The sequence below is a fragment of the Osmerus mordax genome, chromosome 12 (assembly GCF_038355195.1).
Source record: "Osmerus mordax isolate fOsmMor3 chromosome 12, fOsmMor3.pri, whole genome shotgun sequence".
NCBI classification, from domain to species: Eukaryota; Metazoa; Chordata; class Actinopteri; order Osmeriformes; family Osmeridae; genus Osmerus; species Osmerus mordax.
In genome coordinates this window covers 17,736,089-17,756,723 of record NC_090061.1, presented here as the reverse complement: position 1 = coordinate 17,756,723, position 20,635 = coordinate 17,736,089, and the positions used below count along the sequence as shown (strand labels likewise).

Here is a 20,635-nt window from a genome sequence, read left to right as displayed (position 1 = left end):
AAAGTGAGATTTTCCAGCTACAGCAGCTAGCTCCGTTACAGTACTGGTGAAGGAGTTGTCTAAGGCGAACGCTAGCGATTGGTTATGGCAGATCAGAGTGGCTCTGGGCAGATCCAATAGTTTTAAACTTCAACAGAGTACCCATCTTCAAGGAAGTTAACGCTTGTCAATGGAGCGACCCCAGACTCTCTGTACAAATGAAATGTATGAGAGTCTGGTTAGGACCAGGCTAGAGGTTTATACCACGATTTTAAATGTTTCTATTGGTGGTGCGGCTTATATTTCGATGTGGCTTATAGCACGTTTTTTATAACAAAACAACAGTAGAAACGCTTTTTTCATGAATGCTATTTAACCTGTTAAGGCGTAGCGTTGCACACATCGTTCGAATGCGGGTCTCACAGCGTAGAGTAGCATATGCGATTTCGAACAATCCAACTGAATATTTTCCGATGGACAAAAACTATGCCACTAATGCTTTAGTATGACTTCAAAATGTACTAATGAGAAGGCTAACAAGTAACACTAGCATGGTAGTAGCATTGCTACGAGTATTATGCTAGCTAACTTAGCCTGGAAGCTAATTAAAGCTAGCTAGCTATCGTTTCGTAAAAATAACTTACGCTTTGGGGACCGTCGGAAATATTTAGAACTCACGTGTCTAAAGGTAAATATTAGTTAATTCCCGGGCAATAGAAAACATTCATTACGCACTTAATTTCGTTTTCGAAGTGTGTTACACAACGGCATGCTGTAAGATCACCTATAGCCTACTCGTGCATTGCTTGGTATCATTGTTCCCGTATCAAGTGCGGCATATATTCCAGTGCGGTTTATACTCAGATTTACAAACACAAAGCTCCCATTCTGGTGGGGTGTGGCTTATAGAAAATGCAGCTTATTTTCAGAAAAATACGGTACACAAACGGTACAAATGCTGGTCTAGCTCCATCACCTCCCATTGTCCATTAGAAAGTCCTTGACTATTAGCTTTCACACACTGTTGGACACCACACACATTCACCCCACACTCATCTCCACCCGATGGTCTTCTCTGTTTCAGCCCCAGGTATCCTAACACCTGAACCAAGCCTGGACAGAGCCAGTCAACCTGTCCTCTACCCCCCTACAGTCCACAGCCCTGGCTGAAACTGCAACTTTGGAACCCGGGGCCCTAATGACAGAGTAACACACCAAAACTGAGGCCAAAACACCCAGCACATTTCCCCATTATGGTGTTAATTAGGCAGAGCAGACGGCTCTTAGGACAACTCTTGTCGTGGACAGACACACAGACCCTGCTGGCATAGCAAGCCTGGCTGGAGCTCCTAGGAAGCTGGAATGCTGCTCTTCCAAAGCCCCTTACTGGGACTGCAGTCCTACTGCCATATCAGCAGTTGTTGGAGAACTTCTGTTACTGTTATCTGGCAGTGGTAAGAGACAGGAAAAATCTATCACATACAAGATAGATAGTCAGTTCATTTCTGTGGTATCTTGTAGCATAGATGGTGTGGAGGCCATTATGGAGCCTTGATTTCAAGCCAACAACAAGCACTTCTTCATTTAATCAACCAGCTTTAGAAAGTGATTTATTTGGGAGACCCAGGCTTGATTTTTGCGCCAGTTGTACACAAGTATTGTATCGTACAACACGAGTTTGGAGGTTTTATTCAATTCTGCCCTGTCAGTCATTGTGTGCATGTATGTGTGTGTGTGTGTTATAAGGAGAGTTATGAAGCTTAGCATTGAATGAGACTGAGCAGAGGTTCACAGCCCTACGTCAGCCCCTTGACAATGCTAATATGATCTGGCTAATCTGCTGTGCCCTGAAATGGAGACAGGATATTTATACCAAAAGCAGAGTCCCACATGATTAAGTATTAACTTTATACTCTTATGCACAGAGTGCCTGGGATTTATTTATCTGCCCATAGTACTTGCCCGCTTCTCCTCTGTGGAGAACACACACATGCGCATGCACCCACACATACGTACTGACAAGCACCCACACGCACGCGCACACACAAACAAATGTACCGTCCACTTACGGAAGGAAATTGTAGGAAACACACCCGCCCTTCCCTGTAATCTGCCTCCCTTTTATTTTCAATTACCCTGGCGTTCACATTGATCCTGAAGCTTGCCACGTCACCCCCCTTTTGTGCCCTGAAGAAAAGGAGCTTGCTCTCCTGGCCGGGAAGTTTCTCAGCCCTGATGAGGATAGACAGTCTCCTCGACCTTGGCTTCACCCTATTTTAGACTACCAGGCAGCTCACGGAAGCTTCATGCCCCTCATGTAAAAACTACGGTGGCACATTTTCTCCTAATGTCCAAAAAGCGCTGGGCTATTTCCCCTCCAGAGCTGACCTTTCCACTGCAGGCAGGCAGGCAGCCCACCCCCAACCCCCCACCCCAGAGGCGAATGGGAAAATCATGGAAAATGACGTTCCTTAGAGTTTACTTCTTGATCTCTTATTTGTTAATAATGGTATACATGCTTGACTAGTGGGCTACTAATGTTGCAGTATACAGTTTGATGTTACATAGAAGATATGCAGAGAAATTAGAAAAACAACTAGTTACTTGCTGATTAAGCTTTGGGCTTTGCAGCGAGTTTTTAGCAATGCAGAAAGACGTCACCAAATTCCTTTGCAGAAGGAGATGGGACAGAAGGCTGAGAGAGAGCTGTGTGCCTGGTACATAGGGACCAGCTATCTCCATCTCTGCTTCAGTCCATGTTTCTGCTCCAGGGCTCTCCGTCTAAGTATTCCTGCTGGAATTTACTAATTAACTGACAACAGCGACGCTCTCTGCCTGCTCCTCTCCCCTCCTCCCACCCCTCTTACCCGCGCTCTATGCTCTTGCTCTTGCTCTCTTTTTCTCCTCATTCCTCTCCTTAGGCCTCTCCTCTTCTCTCCTCCTCTAATCTCCTCTCCTTATACCTCTCCTGTACGCGTGTTCTTTCCTCTCCTTACACCTCTCCTCTACCCTTGTTCTTTCCTCTCCTTACACCTCTCCTCTTCCCTCTCCCCTTACACCTCTCCTCTTCGCTCTCCCTCTCTCCTCTACCTTCACGGACTCCTCTCTCAGCCTCCTTACTTGACAGGCTGGATTTATCCCCTCGTGGATAAGAGAAGAAGAAGTTGTGGCTCTCTTCCAAAAACGGAGCATTGTCGAAACACCCAACTCATATTCAACCATTATATCTGTCCTCCCTGTAAAGTATGGAGCAGTTTGTCACTGGATCTCTCTGGGGGAAGGAAAGCCAGCTCTCGACCCCATACAGTATAAATACAGAAAATTGGTTCGAAACGATTATGGAGGGACTACCGTACCTACGGCTTGCAAGAAAAGATGACAAAAAAGAAACATTCAATGTAACTGTCAAGAAAAGGCTCAAGACGCACTTGTTCCGGGAGTACAACGGCACTTAGGAATGCTTGGCTGGACCTGATGTTCCCTCCAGGATCACAATGACTCGTATTGAGAGACTTGTTGCTCTTGTTGGTTTGTTGTAACGGTTTCAAATTCTTGTACTCGCTGTGAAATATTTTACTGTTGATTGTTTTTTCTACAGGTACACTCTTGCACTCTTGTGGGGAGTTTCATGTTGTTCAATTGTAACTTGTTTAACTGCATGCTCTTATGGTTCTTCCCTTTGGCACTTATTTGGTTTTCCACAATGTATGCTTCATGTTTTGGCTGCTCGCAATGTTTGGGGCTATCTCATTGTTATGATCAGTGACTCTTTTGTAAAGCTCTCTCTTGGAAGTCGCTTTGGATAAAAGCGTCTGCTAAATGCATAAATGTAAATGTAACTGCTGCTTCTCAAGGAGGGGAGGGGAAAAGGGGGAAGATGGTGGAGCAGATGAGAGGGGAGGAGGAATGGAAGGGTATGGAGGAGAGGAGGATGGGAGGAGGCAAGGAGAGGGGAGTGAAAGAGTGTAGGAGAGGGGGGAAGAGAGCAGGGGAGGCGAGGAATAGTGTACTGCATGGCAGAGTCAATGCAATAGACTGTATCTTAATAACAGAGTGTGAGATCGCTGTTCTTAGCCCCTCCATAAGTACAGGAAGAGCATAGGTGACTTCTTCTTTAATGATAAAGCCTTAAGCCCTATTTAATTCTGTCACGCGGATAGTAACTGTTCTTTGGGAGCACGCCAGGGATTCCACAAGCCTGTCCTCAGAGTTGCACTTTAATAACTGGAACTTGCCCCTTCTTTCTCTTTTTATCTCTTTCTCTTTCTATATTAATCTCTCTCTCAATGACAATCATCTGACTTAAAGAGAGGACAAAGTACCAGTGTTGATATAAAAGGTACCATCTTCTTAATCCTCATTTAGCCGTCTTTAAATCATGCTCTCTCTCTTCTCTACGTAGTTTGGTCAAGATGGCCGCTCACCCTCACAGTTCCTTCTTCTTTCTCCTCTCTATTTCTCCTTTGCCATATCCAGTGTTTCCTCTACCATTATATTAGGGGGGCGCCCCGCCCCCCCAACGGCACCCCCCGCCCCCCCTTTTTTTTTTTTTTTTTTTTTTTTTATATATATAGCGCCCGATCCCAAAATAAGTCATTTAAGGTTACCTTTCCTATAAAACAGGTCTATAGCGTGCTCTTTTATTAAACAAACTAAATGGCCTTATGTTATTTACCCCCCCCCCCAAAGCTGTAAACATGGGGAAACACTGATATCCTTCTCTTTCTCTCCTTCTCGACATCTTTGTACAGGGAGATCAGAGAGACTGGAAGTCAGCTTTATTAAAAGGATCAGAGTAATCTGAGATCTTTGACTGGGAAGTAAAGGTTTTCTATAACTGAGTATACGGTAATTTAGACTTGTTGAGACAAATGTTGTACAGGTGTCTTTAAACTAAAAAACATCAATCAGAATCTGTGTTTGTTGGGTTTTGCCAGATCTGTCTTGTACAGTACCTTCTTAGGGACTTTTGCAGATGGCATCAAGGTTGTCAACACTTGATTTGCTAAATAGAGTGTTGGGTAAGTCAGTACCACAAACTCAAGTAAACGAGGTTGGGTTTTAGTTATCATAGAGAGGAGACAGAATCAAATTGAATACATACATTCAGAGATGGTCTGCAAGTATTTCACTCATTCAGCAAAGATTTGGTGCACAAACAAACATCCTTTGGTCTTTAAAGGCAATGCTCTCTCCTTCCGCTCCTGCCTGGTCTCTCCCAGAGGCTTTTACCTCTTCCATTCACATCCATTCTCTATTCTCCCCTTATGTATTTATTTTTCTTTCCCTGTCTCCCACTCTTTCTCAATGAAAACACACCCATCTGTGTGGTTTACAGTACATACATGAAGTGCTCGGTCCTAGACACAGACAGGCCTCTCCAACATGGCCGCCCTCCCAGCCACCAGAGGCAGCACAGTGTTGTTCAAACAATATCCCCAGAGTCTTCTCCCATTTTTCTCTTTCTCCTCATACTTTTTCTTTCCGTCTTAAAAACAATGTTTTTTATTGTTTATACTCCTATGTCTGGGGGAAAGTATAGCTGGGAGGACATCAGGTTTGTGTTTCCTCTGCCTGCCTGCCTGCCTGTCTGCCAAGTGGCAGCATACTCATAGCAAAATTCATTGGGTTCATTGAATAGCAGGAGTGTTCATGAACTCTTAGAAATTTGCTGTGCTGGCATGAAAGGGGATAAAAAACTAACAGAAGCACACCAACTATGTTGAATTGTATTTTGTAAGAAATTATAGCAATAGGTTCTGTAATTCTATAAACTGGATGGAGGGTGACAGAGAAATGAGGCTGGAGGAATGGTGAGGGAGAGAAGTGAGGCTGGATGTGAGAGAGAGGTGAGGCTGGCAGGCTGACAGGGGGAGGATGATTTTCTCCTCCAGGATGTAAGGTAAGGATCACTAAAGCCTTCATTAGTCTGCATTGCAGCATATTGATGGACACACCCTGACGATCAATCATAATGGCAGTTAGTGCCATCATATTCAAGACTTTTGTATGTGTGTGTGTGTCAGTGAGCATGTATGTGTCTGTGTGTGTGAGACACAGTCCAGTCAGCATTATGCTGAAAATAGGCATTGTTGCTGTGCTACTACTTTTACAACTTTTTTTTTTTTTACTGCTGTGGTATAGTATCTATTTGGCTCACAAATCAGTTTCTGTTTGCGTATGCACGTCATTGCATGCGTGAGTGTGTGTGTGTTTGTGTGTGTGCATACTGTATATCCATGGATGCCCGTGTGTGCGAGCGTGTGTCTACACAGTGGTGCTCTTAAGGACAAGGGCCTGTGCCTTCTTCCCAGGGTGACACATTTGAAAAGAAAAAGATTAAGAGGACAAAGACAAATTATTCTATAATAAAAACACTTCATTAACAGAACAGCAGATCTATTGGGAGAATACACTCCATCACGCAGTTTTTAACACCCAGATTAAAACCTAGGCAACCACATTATTGGTAGTAAATCTGAAGAAAAAAAATCCATTAAAGTTACAGCCATTAACACGTCTCACAAGTGATTTGTAATGCATATTCTCAACCCTATTTAAAACCACTAACGCTTAACCGTAACAGAATAAATACTAGGATTTTCTTAATTGTATTGACAAAAGGACATTGGACAGTAAATAACTAAAGAAAACCTGCTTTAAATATGACTGTAATAAAATGTATACAATTTATAAATTAAAACATTGGTGCCTAAGAATGGTTGAGGTGGGATATTGTGAGAAGGGGACCGAGAGATTTGAATGCCAATGAGCAGAACCCAACTGAGAGTCTGATTGGCTTTCAAGGAAGCACCCAGAAAACAAACTAACACACAACAGAGCTGTGCGTTTGTGAGGGCAGGGTGGAAACATGCTACAACACAACTCTTCCCGTTAATTATCTTTCCTCTGTGGTGACGAGCGTACTTTTTAATATCCCCTCCAGAGAGAAATGACTGCCACTCCAACAAGTCCTCCCCCCTCCTCTCTCACGCCGCTCATTGGGCCTCCTCCTGCTCCTCTCCTTCCCTCACCTGTTCCAGAATGGTGTTGATCCGGTCCACCTCGCAGTCGATGACGTAGCGTTTCTCTTGGCGGCGGTCCATCTCCTCGATGATGCGCTTGAATTCGGCTACGTCAGTGATACTGCCCACTGACCTGGCCGTCACCTGCCAGTTGTTGGCCACCGCCGCCTCCATGATGGCCTGTAGGATGGAGAACCCTGGAGAGAGCAGAGCCAGAGAAAGAGAGATGTCAGACTGGAGGGTCTTCCATCAGCTCTGAGAGAGACTCTGTCTAGATGGTGTGTGTGTGTGTGTCTGTGGATGTCCCTATGAACCGAGCAGACGGTTTAACCACAGAACAGAGAGAGACAAGTTAGAGTCCTTCTGTTTCCAGGTAATGAAACAGCATTGGCAGCATTAAACAGCACTGGGATGTAATCGTGCCTGGCTTCATTAATCCAGTGTGTTTAAGTTAACCACGTGTTCGTTCTGACACAGGGCTGAAACACATCTCCAGCCCCACTCGTCCTTGGAGAGTTGAGCCAACTCAATTAGAAACAATGAGAGGAAAAGAGAGGGAGGAGAGAGTGAGACAATGAAAGAGAGAGACAGAGAGAGAAAGAGAGGCAGTGAGAGTCATCAATATGCAAAGTCCTCTAGACAGTGAGAGTCATTTTCATGATTAATTCACGTGAAATATTTTCATTAAACAGACCTATCCATGACAATATGGTCAAACTGTCCCGCAGAATGACTAACACAGTCACAGCAATGATAGGAAGAACTGTGCATTTCTGAAATGAAAATAATTAACTCTGCCCTAATGTATAGCCCGAGCAAGAGAACAAGAGCTGGGTTAATGAAGATATGCCCCAGAACTCATGTCTCATCAAGCCCCAGACAACATCATAGTTTTTTCTTCAGAAACATCGGCACAGAGCTTCGACGTTCCATTATGAGTCAGCTGACATTGTTCATATTGTCACTTTTCCTCTACCCCTCCTATAGAGAAAGAAACGTGCAATTACTGCAGATTCCCACTGTTACAGTAAGCTCCCTAGTGAAGACACAGGGCAGCAGGGAAAAAATGCAGATTTCCTTACGTGATTAATACCGTGGCAAAGAAAACAAAGATAGCGTCATTAGGAATTATGCAGATTGGGCCGTGCTGCAGTGCTGAGCAGCAGTTGGCAGCAGGTCTCTCTTATTGTCTCCCAGAGAGTCGCTGCTCTTCCATGCAGCCTTATCTCCGCAGACACGCCACTGGCAGCACACGAAGCAGCGGCAGAGACCGACACCAAAAACCACAGACAGCGTGTACATATCTGACTGCGGTTTCCCCCTCCCCTCTCTGCCTCACGTCTCCTCGAGCCCCCAGCCAAATTACCCGACAGCCTGCTACCAACGCAGCACGTACGGCCAGTATCGACTGTGCAGTGTCCCCCCTCCCTGCCACCACTAAGTTAGGGGCAGAGTGGGGGGCTGGCGTCATTGTGAGAAGGCCAGTGTGCTGTAGATCCCGATTTACAGCACACTAGTCAGGTATACCGTGAAAATATTGACAGTTACTTGAGCATGGCTGCTTTCTCTCACCCCAGTAGTACAATACAAATAATAGATCAATAACGATCCAAAACACATCTCAATTATAAAAAAAAAATTCTAGACCTGGTTTGGATACAGTATTTGCTACCTCCAGATAACAGGAGACAGAGAAGGCATGTCGAATAAAAGGACGTAACCATCCATTTTTATGCAACTGGCCCCATGTTGAAGACACACACACCTGCACTCACAGAGACACGCAGACACACACTCAAACACACAGACACACACTAGGGTCAACGCATCGTTGAAGCTGGTGTGTGTTTAGTGTGTACACTCTGAGGTCAGGAATGCTTCTGCCAATTTGTCCATCTTCCATATGGAGGAACATTACTTTTACATGAAGCCATTACAGGTAGACTACATACTGTAGTACCACTCTTGTACTGGGCCCATGAACACTACTTTACCTGCGTAAGCTAAGACATCTCTCATAGATAAACATGAACCTCCTCTACATCATAGCTGCAGAAAGCAGGATGTTTGAATTGTTTATAGTTCTCTGTCAGAACACCCAATGAAAGCTTACAAAACTGCTGCATGGCCAGTAACTGCCCATGATACTGAAGAGTATATATACTTCACTATTCTCCATTAGTTAAGACTGAGATGAGAAGGAGTAAAGCCAATCACACTCAAGAGATTTGTCAACATAATTCTTGAGGTGTAAAACTTTATCAAAGGCATCAATAAACTTCAGAATTTCACAATGGATATTTCTGTTGAGAACAGAGATCTTTTCCCAGTACATTTATAGTTGCCAAAGTATATATTTTAGTGCTGTCAAACGATTAAAATATTTAATTGCGATTAATCGCATTAATGTCATAGTTTCGCAATTAATCGCACATTTTTATCTATTCTAAGTGTCCCTTGATGTCTTTTACTCACATTATTTTTCTCATTTTAATGCTCTTATCAACATGGAAAAGTGGATCGGATTGTCTGGTGCAAATGTTTTTTTTTAAAGTGCTGAATTGTACAGCTTTCTATCTCTGAGCCAGGCCTAGATCTGTATGTGGGAACAATTGGATTCATTTAAGATTCGGATATGTCTATGCCTGCCTAGTTTTACATTTGTATGGAAATTAAGAGATGATAATCAGCTCCCTGGTAAATATTCTCTGCTGAATTGGATCAGCACTTTCACTTTCTTCCCTTTTCTCTCTTTTTTAGTGGAAAGTCAAAGTGAACATTTCTTTGTCGGTGTCGGAGAAGACGGAGGGTTTTAGGCTGAGTGAAGGCAGGAGGGAATCTGCCAGCTACTTCCTCATCCAGAACGGAGTTGAGCAAATCAAACAAACAAGCGATCAGAGGAATCAGGGTGTGTCCGCCCCCGCAGCCATCCCACGCTACTGTCACAGCCACTTGGCCCTAATTGACATTGAAAGTTAAATATGGGCCGTTCAACGCTTCACCGGCGGAATTTGCATTGCCATCCATGGTAAATCATTAGTGATAAGACCTTGTCCTTGCCAGGCCCGATTTATGGCACACTCTCTGTCTCTTTTTCTCTTTGCTATCTCTCTGCACTCTCTCTCTCTTTCTCTCTCTCACACACACACACACACACTCCCTCTCTTCATCTCATTCTCTCGCTCTCTCGCTGTCTCTTGGGCCGCTGGCCATCTACACCATTAGCTGATCAGGGATCTCACCCTGCCAGTCCAACGAGGGAAAAATACACACACACACACACACACTCCCTCACTCACACATCTGACGGAGCAACTCAGCTTTATTTCCTTAGAGAGAGACAGACTATATACATGTATCCTGCTTACCTCCTCACGAGGAGAGAGCCATGCAGCTGCGTAGCATCTGAAAATTTAATACAGTCAAATACAGAAATTCTAGAAGAAAACAACAAGATTTCCTTATCAGCATCTATAAATCCCTGCTGAACCTGGACCCAAGACACATTTGCGGATGAGCATGTGCACATTAACACATGCGCACACACACACACAAGGCTGCTCTTTCTGATCACTCACCTCAGTGTTCCTCAGTCAGATTTTAAAACAATGTCAAGTATCGGAAGTGCATTGCGCACGAACACACAAACCCAAATGCCCTCCATCCTTCTCTCTCTCTTTCCTGTCCTCTCTCTGTTTGTCTCTCGCTTTCTCTGTCAATCGTATTATTGACATAATTGACAAAGCTACATCATTGAGTGATCATCCATTTGAAAACAAAACCAAGAAAGAGTACCTAATATTATTATGCACCATAAGCAAAGTATACAGTAAATGACGAGAGTGGTCATAAGAGAGTAGAACATGAACTAGGCCAGAACTCATCCGTCTGTTCTGCCTCTCTCATTCTCTCTTCCTCTGCTTCTCTTCTCATCTCATACCTGTTCCAGGTTAAATAGCTAAATGAGAAAAACTAATTGGCTCCACAAACAGGCTGGGTGAGGACATGTCAGGCACACCACTAACAGTACAACCCACAATCATGACATCCTCATAGAAATACACATACGAGTTGATACAAAACACGTCTTATAAGAATGACTTGTGCACTATTAATATATTTTATCACGCATCCATTGTTTTCAAAATAAAAGCCTTCACACGGAACTGAGTGTGTTCTCTGTGAGGAATTCTTCATGCGGAGGTTGCTGAGTTAGAGGTGGCTGAGCGTTTGAGCAGGCTGTTAAATGCAGCAGCTCTGTCACTAATTGGACAACCCCATTGGTGAATGAGAGGCTGTGGTTGGCTGTAACACCTGACCGGCTCGCTCTGGTCCCTGATTTGCTGTTATGCCTGACAGGGCCCGGCCCAGAGCCATATTGGGGCTCTGGACCAGGCCAATTTGGGAATGGTAAATCTGACTACTGGTTGAAGGAGTAGGAAGAGGAGTTTGGAAAGTACAGATCAGGATTATTAGCGGTGGGGGTCTTGAAGAACAACTTGCTTATGGTATTTTTATTTTTATATTGTGTTGTTGTGGGCTTGTGCAGATGGATCAAATTTGGAAAAGGATGTAAATCACAGTTTTTCCAGACGGTTCTTGATTATTGTTACCGTTGAGGGCCATCAGTGTCTCCAGTGTTTCCAGTTATCAGAATGTAATACTGACAGTGGATTCCTATAGATGATTTATCTCCATTACTCTTTGATGAACCTAAAACAAACACCCTTCACATTTAATTCATTCAGCAGATGTTTTCATCCAAAGCAACCTCCAAAGATTAAGAAGAAGATTAAGGCTCAGATGTGCATAGTTCTACAGCATTTCAGTGGTCAAGGAACGGTAATCTTTACTAGCCACATTGTAAAGGAACCACATCTCAGCAACCAGGCACAGTAAACACAAATAATACTACAGTGCTAATGAGTGTTTACTTCTGGGCTGTATGCGTGTGTGTGTGCGTGTATCTGCACTGCAGATCGAACAGTAGAGCTGGTAAAGCGGAGTGGCTCAGTTGCATAGTTCTGGTGATTTGGCTGTCAGTTCTTCAGAGACTTCCAGACTGTGTCTGAACCTCAAGAGGAACAATCAATCGATCAAACATTGAGATGACAAATTTACATGGCATATGTTCTACAAATAATGTAATCCAAATGCACTTCCAACGCAACAAGATACAGTCTGGAAGATTATGACAAAATTCTTAAACCCCTAACTAGATCTAGGATGAAAAACACTGAAATAGAAACGAACAGCAGCAGCAAATAGCAACAAAGATCTGAACCAGTTAGTAGGTACAGGGTAGCTGAGTGGGTCCAGGCAGCTACATCATCTCTCTGTAAAGCTCCAGTTCTTCCTTCAGAACTCTCTTCCCACTGGCAGTACAAAATTCAGTGCTTTTTACCTAAAGGCAGTAGGACATGTGTTTGTTTGTGTGTGTCTAAGCCTTTGATGTTGGGTTTACGGTTTAAACAAAACAATCCTGAAGTGAGCGTGGTTCTAATCACAGAGACAGCAAATGTTCAATCATACACAAGCAGAGTCCAGCAAAGCGTATCTTTAAAAGAGCACACATGCAGATGAGAGGAGGTTAAAGAAGGGAGAGAAGAACAAGAGAAGAGAGGGGAGAAACTAGTAGGAGTGGAGGAAAAGAGAGGAGGAGGGAGGAGAGCCTGACACGAGACCCACTTATTGCTAAAAGTGCCTACAGGGACAGAACCTGGACAAGAAACAAAAGCCCACTACAGATTATAAAAGTATATATTTTGTCCCATGTTTACCACTAAAATCAAAGAAAACAAAACTAACAGCAGCAAAAAAAACATGGCCCTTTTCCCATTTGTAGTTTGGCGCTGAACAAATTGACTGAGTGGCCTTGCAACATACAGTAACATCAAAGCAATCAACCCCCATGCCTGCTGCTAGCAGCAAAGGGCAGGACATTCTGTCTTGTATAACGCAATAATGCAAGAAAGCCAGAATGCTAGGAGCTGCAATTTCATGGTTGCTAGAGCCAGTGAGGGAGAGGTGGTATTATGGCTGTAACCCAGCTCCAGTTAACAGAGGCCACTACGAGGCCAGAGGGGTCTATTGTCTATCTACATTGGGTCTATTGTGAGTCTATTGGTAGTCTACTGCTACAGAGTTTTTGTGTGTCCAGTGGGTCTGTGAAGATGTGAGAGCATGTATGCACCTCAGTGTGTGTGTTTTTGTGTGTCCATGCAGAAGGAGCTAGGGGCAGCTGATGTGCCATTCTTTCGTGTATGATGTCACCCGAGCTGCAAGGCAACAAGCTGAACACTCTGATACAGAGGTGGTGCAGCACACAGGGGTGGGGCAGCTTCTGATGTGCTCATGCTGAGACAAATCAAACATATGAACATCCAACAGCTGGCTAATGACACAGATCAATGTGGGCTGGTGGAGCCCAGTACCTTCTAAAATGGACTGACTATCATATGTCGCAAATCACTTGACCTGTCAAGCAATTGTATTGTCACTTAAACCAGTTTGACAATCATGTCCATCATTGTTTTCTTCCTTTGATTGATTAGTTTGGATGAACTTTTTACAACAGTGAGGATTACAGAGAAACAAATACCATGCAATTGGGAGAAACCCAATTTCAGCTCCTCATCAGAGACACCATGGGAACTGCCGGGCAGGGTGGGGTGCAGGGAGAGAGAGAGGGAGGGAGAGCACTCAGCAGGAAGCAGGTCTTGTTAGAGTATTGCAGGAACAAAGTAAACCAACCGTCTCAGGACAGCCAATTAGAGGGATTGTTCGGGAGAGAGAAAAAGAGAGAGGGTGAGGAGGAGAGAGAGAAAGAAAGGGGGGGGGGGTGAGAGAGAGATAATGAGAATGGATGTTTACTTGAGCTAGCTGCCTTTCTCTGGGTCATCCTTCACCCTCCATCTCTCTTTCTCTTTTACTGTTACTCTTCACCCCAAAATCCCCCCACCCTCTTTCACTCTCCCTCTCCCTCTCTCCCTCTCTCTCTCTCTCTCTCTCTCTCTCTCCAGATTGTTGGCAACTAAGAGGAGAGCTGCCTCTGGACATGTGTGGTCATTGTATAAACCCATTCACAAAGCTGTTGGCCCTTACTGCCCTCCTCAGCTGCCAACTCATCCAGCCTAAATCCAGCTAGTTAAAAGGCGATACAGCTAAACATGGCCCTGACTGCAGATAACAGTTCATGTTGGATGGTAAACCAATGGATCTTCATTTAGACATGTCAGGTGATGAAGGGGGCAAGACGAAATGACTTAGATTCAGGTAGCTCCTCAGACTACATCGGATATTTACCTGGCAACTATTATGTTTTGCTCTTTTCATAAACAACTCATCTACCCAATTACTTCTACCACTTCTTCCAATTTTAAAACTAAAGTTGGTAGCTTTACAGTGTGCTGGAGGGTATTATGAGTCTATACCAGATTCTGTTATGAGGTGCTAGCACAGTCCCGTACTCTGCACACATATAAATGCTATCTCTCCCCCAGAGACAGGAGACTTAGCCACAGGTTGGTAGGGTGTTTGAAGGACATGGGAAGATGTTAACAGCAACAACCTCTGCTCCCCCTCATTAGAATGAGGGGAGCAGAGGTTTCCTGGGAGTTTTTGCTTGTCATCTTTGAGCGTTTAGGTTGGTTTAGGTGCAGTTCTATGGGCGTATGTGAAGCCATCTGTGACATTGCTTGTAAAAAGGGCTACGTAAATATAATGTGATTTGACTTGATCAGAAAGCTGGACTGCAGGTGGCTGAGAGGGTACAGGATGACACCAATAACCTGCAGGCTATCAGATATTATTCCTACTGTTCAGTTAGACTTCTGCAACCAAAGAAAATTCTGAGTAGCTCTAAACCAATGCGGTAACACTTTACAATAATGGTGCATTAATGAGCATTCATTAATGCTTAAACTAATGCATGAATCATCATTAGTTAATACATAACTCAGAAAGTGCTTAATTATGCACTAATCATGAACACACCATTTGTTAATAGGGAGTCACATATGATTTACTATGAATTAAAACCGGAATCATGTATCTATTCCTGTCGATATTAACACATTAACTGATAGGTGAGTTAACTACTTTAGTTAAACGTGCGAACTAATACTGTTAGTTAACTGTGTGAACTAAAACCCTGAGTTAACAGGGTAAATTAATGGTAATACCTTAATTAATGTGTTAATTACCACAATGGCGGCATCCATGGATTGAGACGGTACTTAATCATTTGTTAATAGTCATGTGCCTCCCCAAGTAAAGTCATAACATAATGATACATTCACTAATCATTAACTAATTATTCACTAAAACAAATACAGTTTTTTCAGAGACAACATTGAAATAAACTTTATTATGAGTTGGAATCTTGGATTACATTCAAAATTACTATTTTGACGAATGGATGACTACCATGCCGTTTGTAAAACTTTTTCATGACGGTGAACTTCTATCTTCGAATGTTAACTTTCCACTATTCCCTAAACTCAGCATAATGCATCAACTTGAAAAGGGTGAAAGCTAACAGAGAAGAATGTAGCCTTTGAAGGGTAACGGCAAACTACGTAGAGCTGACTGCCAACCTCAACTCATACAAACTTAACAATGCTTTTTTACCCATTATAGTTAGAGCTAGACTAGCTACCTAGTCAGCCAGGCTAGCGGACAGGCTCTAACCTATCTAGAGATGCTGAGGTGATTATCGAAATGATCAAAAACAGTATATACTAGAATTAACAAATGATGTGTTCATGATCAGTGCATAATTAAATAGCCTACTTTCTGAGTTATGTATTTACTGATGATGATTCATGCATTAGTTAAAGTATTAATGAACGCTCATTAATGCACCCTTATTGTAAAGTGTTACCAAAGCAGGTGTTTGGACAGAGCAGCGTCATAGAGCACTCGAGACCTGCAGCCGCGATCGGCATAATCAGGACTGTCGCTGCTGAAGGTCGACCCTGGCAGACAGAGGACTTTGCTTCCAGTCTTTTATTTACTTGAATAAAAAGCTTTTAGTCGATAAAGGCCAGCGATGGCTGGATTAATCTTGACACACATCACCCATAATCAGAGCCTACAGCCCAGGCCATGCAATATTGAGGGATGTTGTTTCAGCTGGCGCACGCTCCAGGGATCACAGAGAGGTCTAAAAAGTACTTTGCATTTACCACACACTTACATTTATTCATTTTCATTTACACTTACTGTAAGAAGCTCCTTATTTCAAATGGAGCATTCAAACATATGGGTTGATGCAAAGTATCCGAGTTGCGATGATTGATAGCATTTAAACATTTCATAACCATTTTGACTTCACAAGGCCTGATGAGACTAAAACGTATTTCTCGAATTACTAAACAGACTGACTTGAATAAATACTACATGTGCATGTGTGTGCGTGGGCATTGGTGTGGGTGTGTGCAACAGTAAACCTCTTATTCAGTCATGGATTGTGAACATAACCAACATTTAGACAGAAAGATTGCAAACTGACTGGCTCTGTGGTGGTGCTGTACACTGATGGAAAGAAGTGAAGGAAAAATAACCTCAGTTAGGAAAAGTCTACTATATTTTTGTAGTAGACTTTGTATAGGAAAGTAATATTATATTTGTATGGTAGAGTAATATTGTTTTTATTGTAATGTAATATTTACTGTCTGAGAGAGGCCTTTAGAGATGATCGATGGGAGAGAGGATGCCATTGTTCTTACTCTGTCCTCACCGCCAGAGTGAAAGAGAATACAGACACAGGCACAAACACACACACACATCTTGTGTTTCTTTGCAGCAATCACACAACTAAATGGAGTCCTGCTCCAGGTCTCACCCACAAATGTCACTACCACCGTTCTCTTCAGACTGCCATTCACAAAATGTCAAAGGAAAACCAATGAGAGCTTTCACACCATTGGAGGAGGCTAGCAGATCAGTCTCTATCACTTTCCCTCCCTCCTTCCTTTTCTCTCACTGTTTATTACGTATTTCTGTGATTTTTTCTTTTTCACAGTTGAAGCCAAATTGGCTTTGTTTCGGTCAGAAAAGCTCACACACAAAAAACTGAGAGAGAAAGATAGAGGCAGGGGGGAAGAAAAGAGGGACAGGCGGGGTCGGTGGATAGCGAGAAACATTTTACAGAGATGGAAAAGTTATAGAAAAAACAGAAGGAAGGAGAGAGAAAGAATGAAAGAGAGAGAGAGAGAGATGAGAGTGAAAGAACGATAACACATGTCAGGGTAAATATAGGAAAAGAGAGAAAGAGAGAGAGGGTGGGCAGCATCTGAGAGAAAAGGAAGGTGGAAGGAGGAAAGTGTTTGAGATAGAGAGCCTCATAAATCAAGTGAAGGTGAGAGTGCTGAATCAGGGTTGATTGTGCCTGGGAGAGACAATAAGCCCTGTAATCATCTCTCTCTGTAGACCCGGTCCCGCAATTATCTGCCCATACCTGACTGACGCAACACAAAGGCCAGGATCCATCTAACTCTGCCACACACACACACACACACACACAGGGACACAAAGACTCACACATGAACATACAACACACTAGGTGTGGGAATCTTTTGGTACCTCACGATTCGAATCGATCCTTGGGGTCACGATTCGATTAAAAATCAATTCACGATTTTTTCGATTCACAATTTTTTCGATTTGTTATGAAATTCAATATATATAAATGTAAGCAATGTATTCTTACATTTGATTCCAGTTTGCTGTTTAGTGTTACTTGTTTCTATTTGACTGTGATAGGCAGTTAAGTGTTGAAGAAAAAAATCCCAATGCATCAAAACCTTGAAGTGTATTGTTTTTCTTGCAGTTTTCTTGTTTTTCTTGCAGTAAACTCATTGTTATATATATATAAAAATAAAAATAAAAGATTTTTTACATTTCTGAATCAATATGAATCGCTAGAAGACTGAATCACGATTCAAATGCGAATTGCAGCTCTCTTCATTAAGATTCATAACCTGAGTCATAACCTTTGCTTTCAAGACACTTTGACACACCTTCCCCCCCACCACCACACACACACACACACACTCAACCTAGGCTGCAAATGTACCTTAAATTCAGGCTGGAACATCAGGAGGTTGAACTGCTGGCCCTCTTTAGATGAAAGCACTAAAGCCTGAAAGCTATCTCTGCACAGCCAATATAGCAGTCTAATGCATGTAGGGGACTGGTAATTAATCTAGTCTACTGACTGAATAAAAAGGTTGGATGGAAGTGAACTGCTGATTTCTTTCTTTTTAGTTGAAACACAGCCCTCCTCTTGGAACGAAAGGATTGCAAATCTGCCCCCAGTGTTGGTATGTGTGCGTGTGTGAGACACAGATTTGATTTACCGTTTATAGGTTCGCAAAAGCACTTGACATGAACATTCGGAGGAACAGGTTTGTGTGTTTGTTCCTTGTTTGGGGACATGTCACTTTATTGGTTTCACTGACAAAGCAGAGAACACAAAGACAAATATCTGTCTGGGGTAATTGGTTTTAGAGAGCATTCCAAATGATGAATTTGTATTTCCTTTGCTTTCATTGTCTGTTACTCTTGATGTTTCGAGAATTTTTTTTGTATTTTTTCCACCCCCCCAGGTAAGTCAGGGTTGGCTTATAAAGTATTTGCTATACGCTCAAATGCTATAATTGCTTTTCTTTTATCAACCAAGTTTCTCTGTTATTGGGGTGTTAAGTAGGGAATGCAAGGACAAATGGGGGGAATAGTCTTCCTTTCATTTTCAAGGACACCGAAATCAACACAAAATGAAATCGGAAACCAGCAAGTCAACGTCAACACACGGCATCAAGCCAAATCTACATGAAACGTTCCTCAAACATCACAAGACAAAATGAATGAAAGACACCGTCCAAATCCACCACTGTCTATTTCACTTGGATGTCAGTCTATTCTAGTGAGAGATCTTGATACCCCAGCCTTTAGTGGGGAGACAATTCTGAGTCGATGGCATTGATCTTTTTTTGTTTCAAAGCATTTTAAAGTGTTTTTTTTGCCTTGCAGTTGGCTCTTAAGAGCATGTTATGTTCTGAAACAAGTGCACCCCAAGTATGTGACTGTATTGGTGAATGTTATTAGACCGTGGTGTGAAATAGTGAGCCAGGAGCTGGTCTTCCTGATAGGCCGTAGATCTTTGACACACCTGTCTCTGTGATGAGCCAGGTATCAGACTCCCCCCAGAACACGATGGAGAGCATCAATAAACTTCTTTAACACTCCCCACGGAGCCTGTGTCCTCCTCTAATCACATCTTCTGTTCCCCTTTCAGCAGTCAGGAGGGGTAGAGGTGTGAGGTGAGGAAAGGGAAGGGGAGGAGAGGAGATCAGAGGAGAGGAGAAGAGAGAAGAAAAGATGAGAGGAGGTGAGAAGAAAGTAGAGAAGAGAAGTGAGGTAAAGCGGAAAGGCGAAGAAAAGAATGGATAGGAAAGGAGAAGACGAGGAGAAGAGAGAGGAGAAGAGAGGCGAAGAAAGGAGTAGAGAGAAAGGATAGAAGAAAGTATCACAGAGGAAACACACTACTGAGAGTGTACTAAAGGGTTACGACCTTTCCTTAATGAGCAACTAAATCCACTGACCTTCAGGGCAACACAGGCCCTTACAACAACAATACAGCGTAGGAGGGGCTGTCAGCCACCATACATCATTTAAAACTCATAGTACTGTATGTTTAAATCAGTCAGTCAGTCTGTCAATCCTACATCCATCCAAGTTCTTAATATGTGTGTGTGTTTCCATGTGTGCGTCCATTGGCATGTGTAACGTCTGTGCGTGTGTGTTTTGTTCTGTATCCTCACCTCTGTCTGTGTCATACAGGTAGACAAACTTCTGCCACTTGTAGTGAGACAGCATGCTAAGCACCGCCCCCCGGAGGGCAGGCCTCATCTGGATGACAAACTGGACCTCGTTGTCGGTGGGGTAGGACGGCGTGACGAAGGAGGTGTGCAGGGCGCCGCAGAAGGACGTCAGCGTGTTCATTGACTTCTTGTCGTAGAAGCCGAATATGGCATACACGCCCCTGGAGAACTGGGAGCAGACTGGAGGTGGGGGAGGGGTGGAGTAAGGTGAGGAGGAAGAGAAGAGAGAGAGGAGATGGGAGGGGAGAGATTGAGAGTGGTCAAACACATTCTGCATAACTGAGGCTCATGCTGTGTATTTGTGTGTGTGTGTGTGTGCGTGCAAGTGTGTGTGGTGAAACCCACACACACACAATACACATGTATTAGCAACACTGGAGACTGCTTGCTTCTTGTGGTGGAAGGATTCTATAACCACCATTTGGAGAATGAGACTTTCAGTTATACAAGAATTAATCTTGATTAGACTTCCATTTGCATGAAGTGACATTTCTCCATCTGGGAAAATTCCACTCATATTTCCTTGCCTGTCTGTCATGGTCTCTGGGAAAAGATCATTGACTGTTAGCTAGGAGCAACTCACATGCACACTGGCATTTATTTTCCACAATTCAGGTGTGCACACTTATAACTTCCTCCAGTGTGTTTTTTTTTCTTTCTCACTGTTGCTCTCTCTTCTCTTGCTCTGCCTGGTTGTTATTATAAGATAAAGCTAGTTAGGAAAGTGAAAAAGGTCACTGCTGT

The 20,635-nt window shown here is 43.2% G+C and overlaps 1 protein-coding gene across 1 annotated transcript in view; it reads right to left on the bottom strand.

Annotated features, from left to right (window-relative positions):
- LOC136953879 (glutamate receptor 3) overlaps nt 1-20,020 on the bottom strand; it is a 56,261-nt gene extending 36,241 nt beyond the window's left edge. Inside the window, exons 1-2 of the mRNA XM_067247336.1 lie at nt 19,832-20,020; nt 7,014-7,201 (exon numbers count right to left, since the gene is read on the bottom strand). Coding sequence (XP_067103437.1) covers nt 7,014-7,201; nt 19,832-20,012 — 369 coding nt within the window. The 5' untranslated portion in view covers nt 20,013-20,020. The remainder of the gene's footprint in view (nt 1-7,013; nt 7,202-19,831) is intronic.
- Nucleotides 20,021-20,635: the final 615 nt, after the last annotated feature.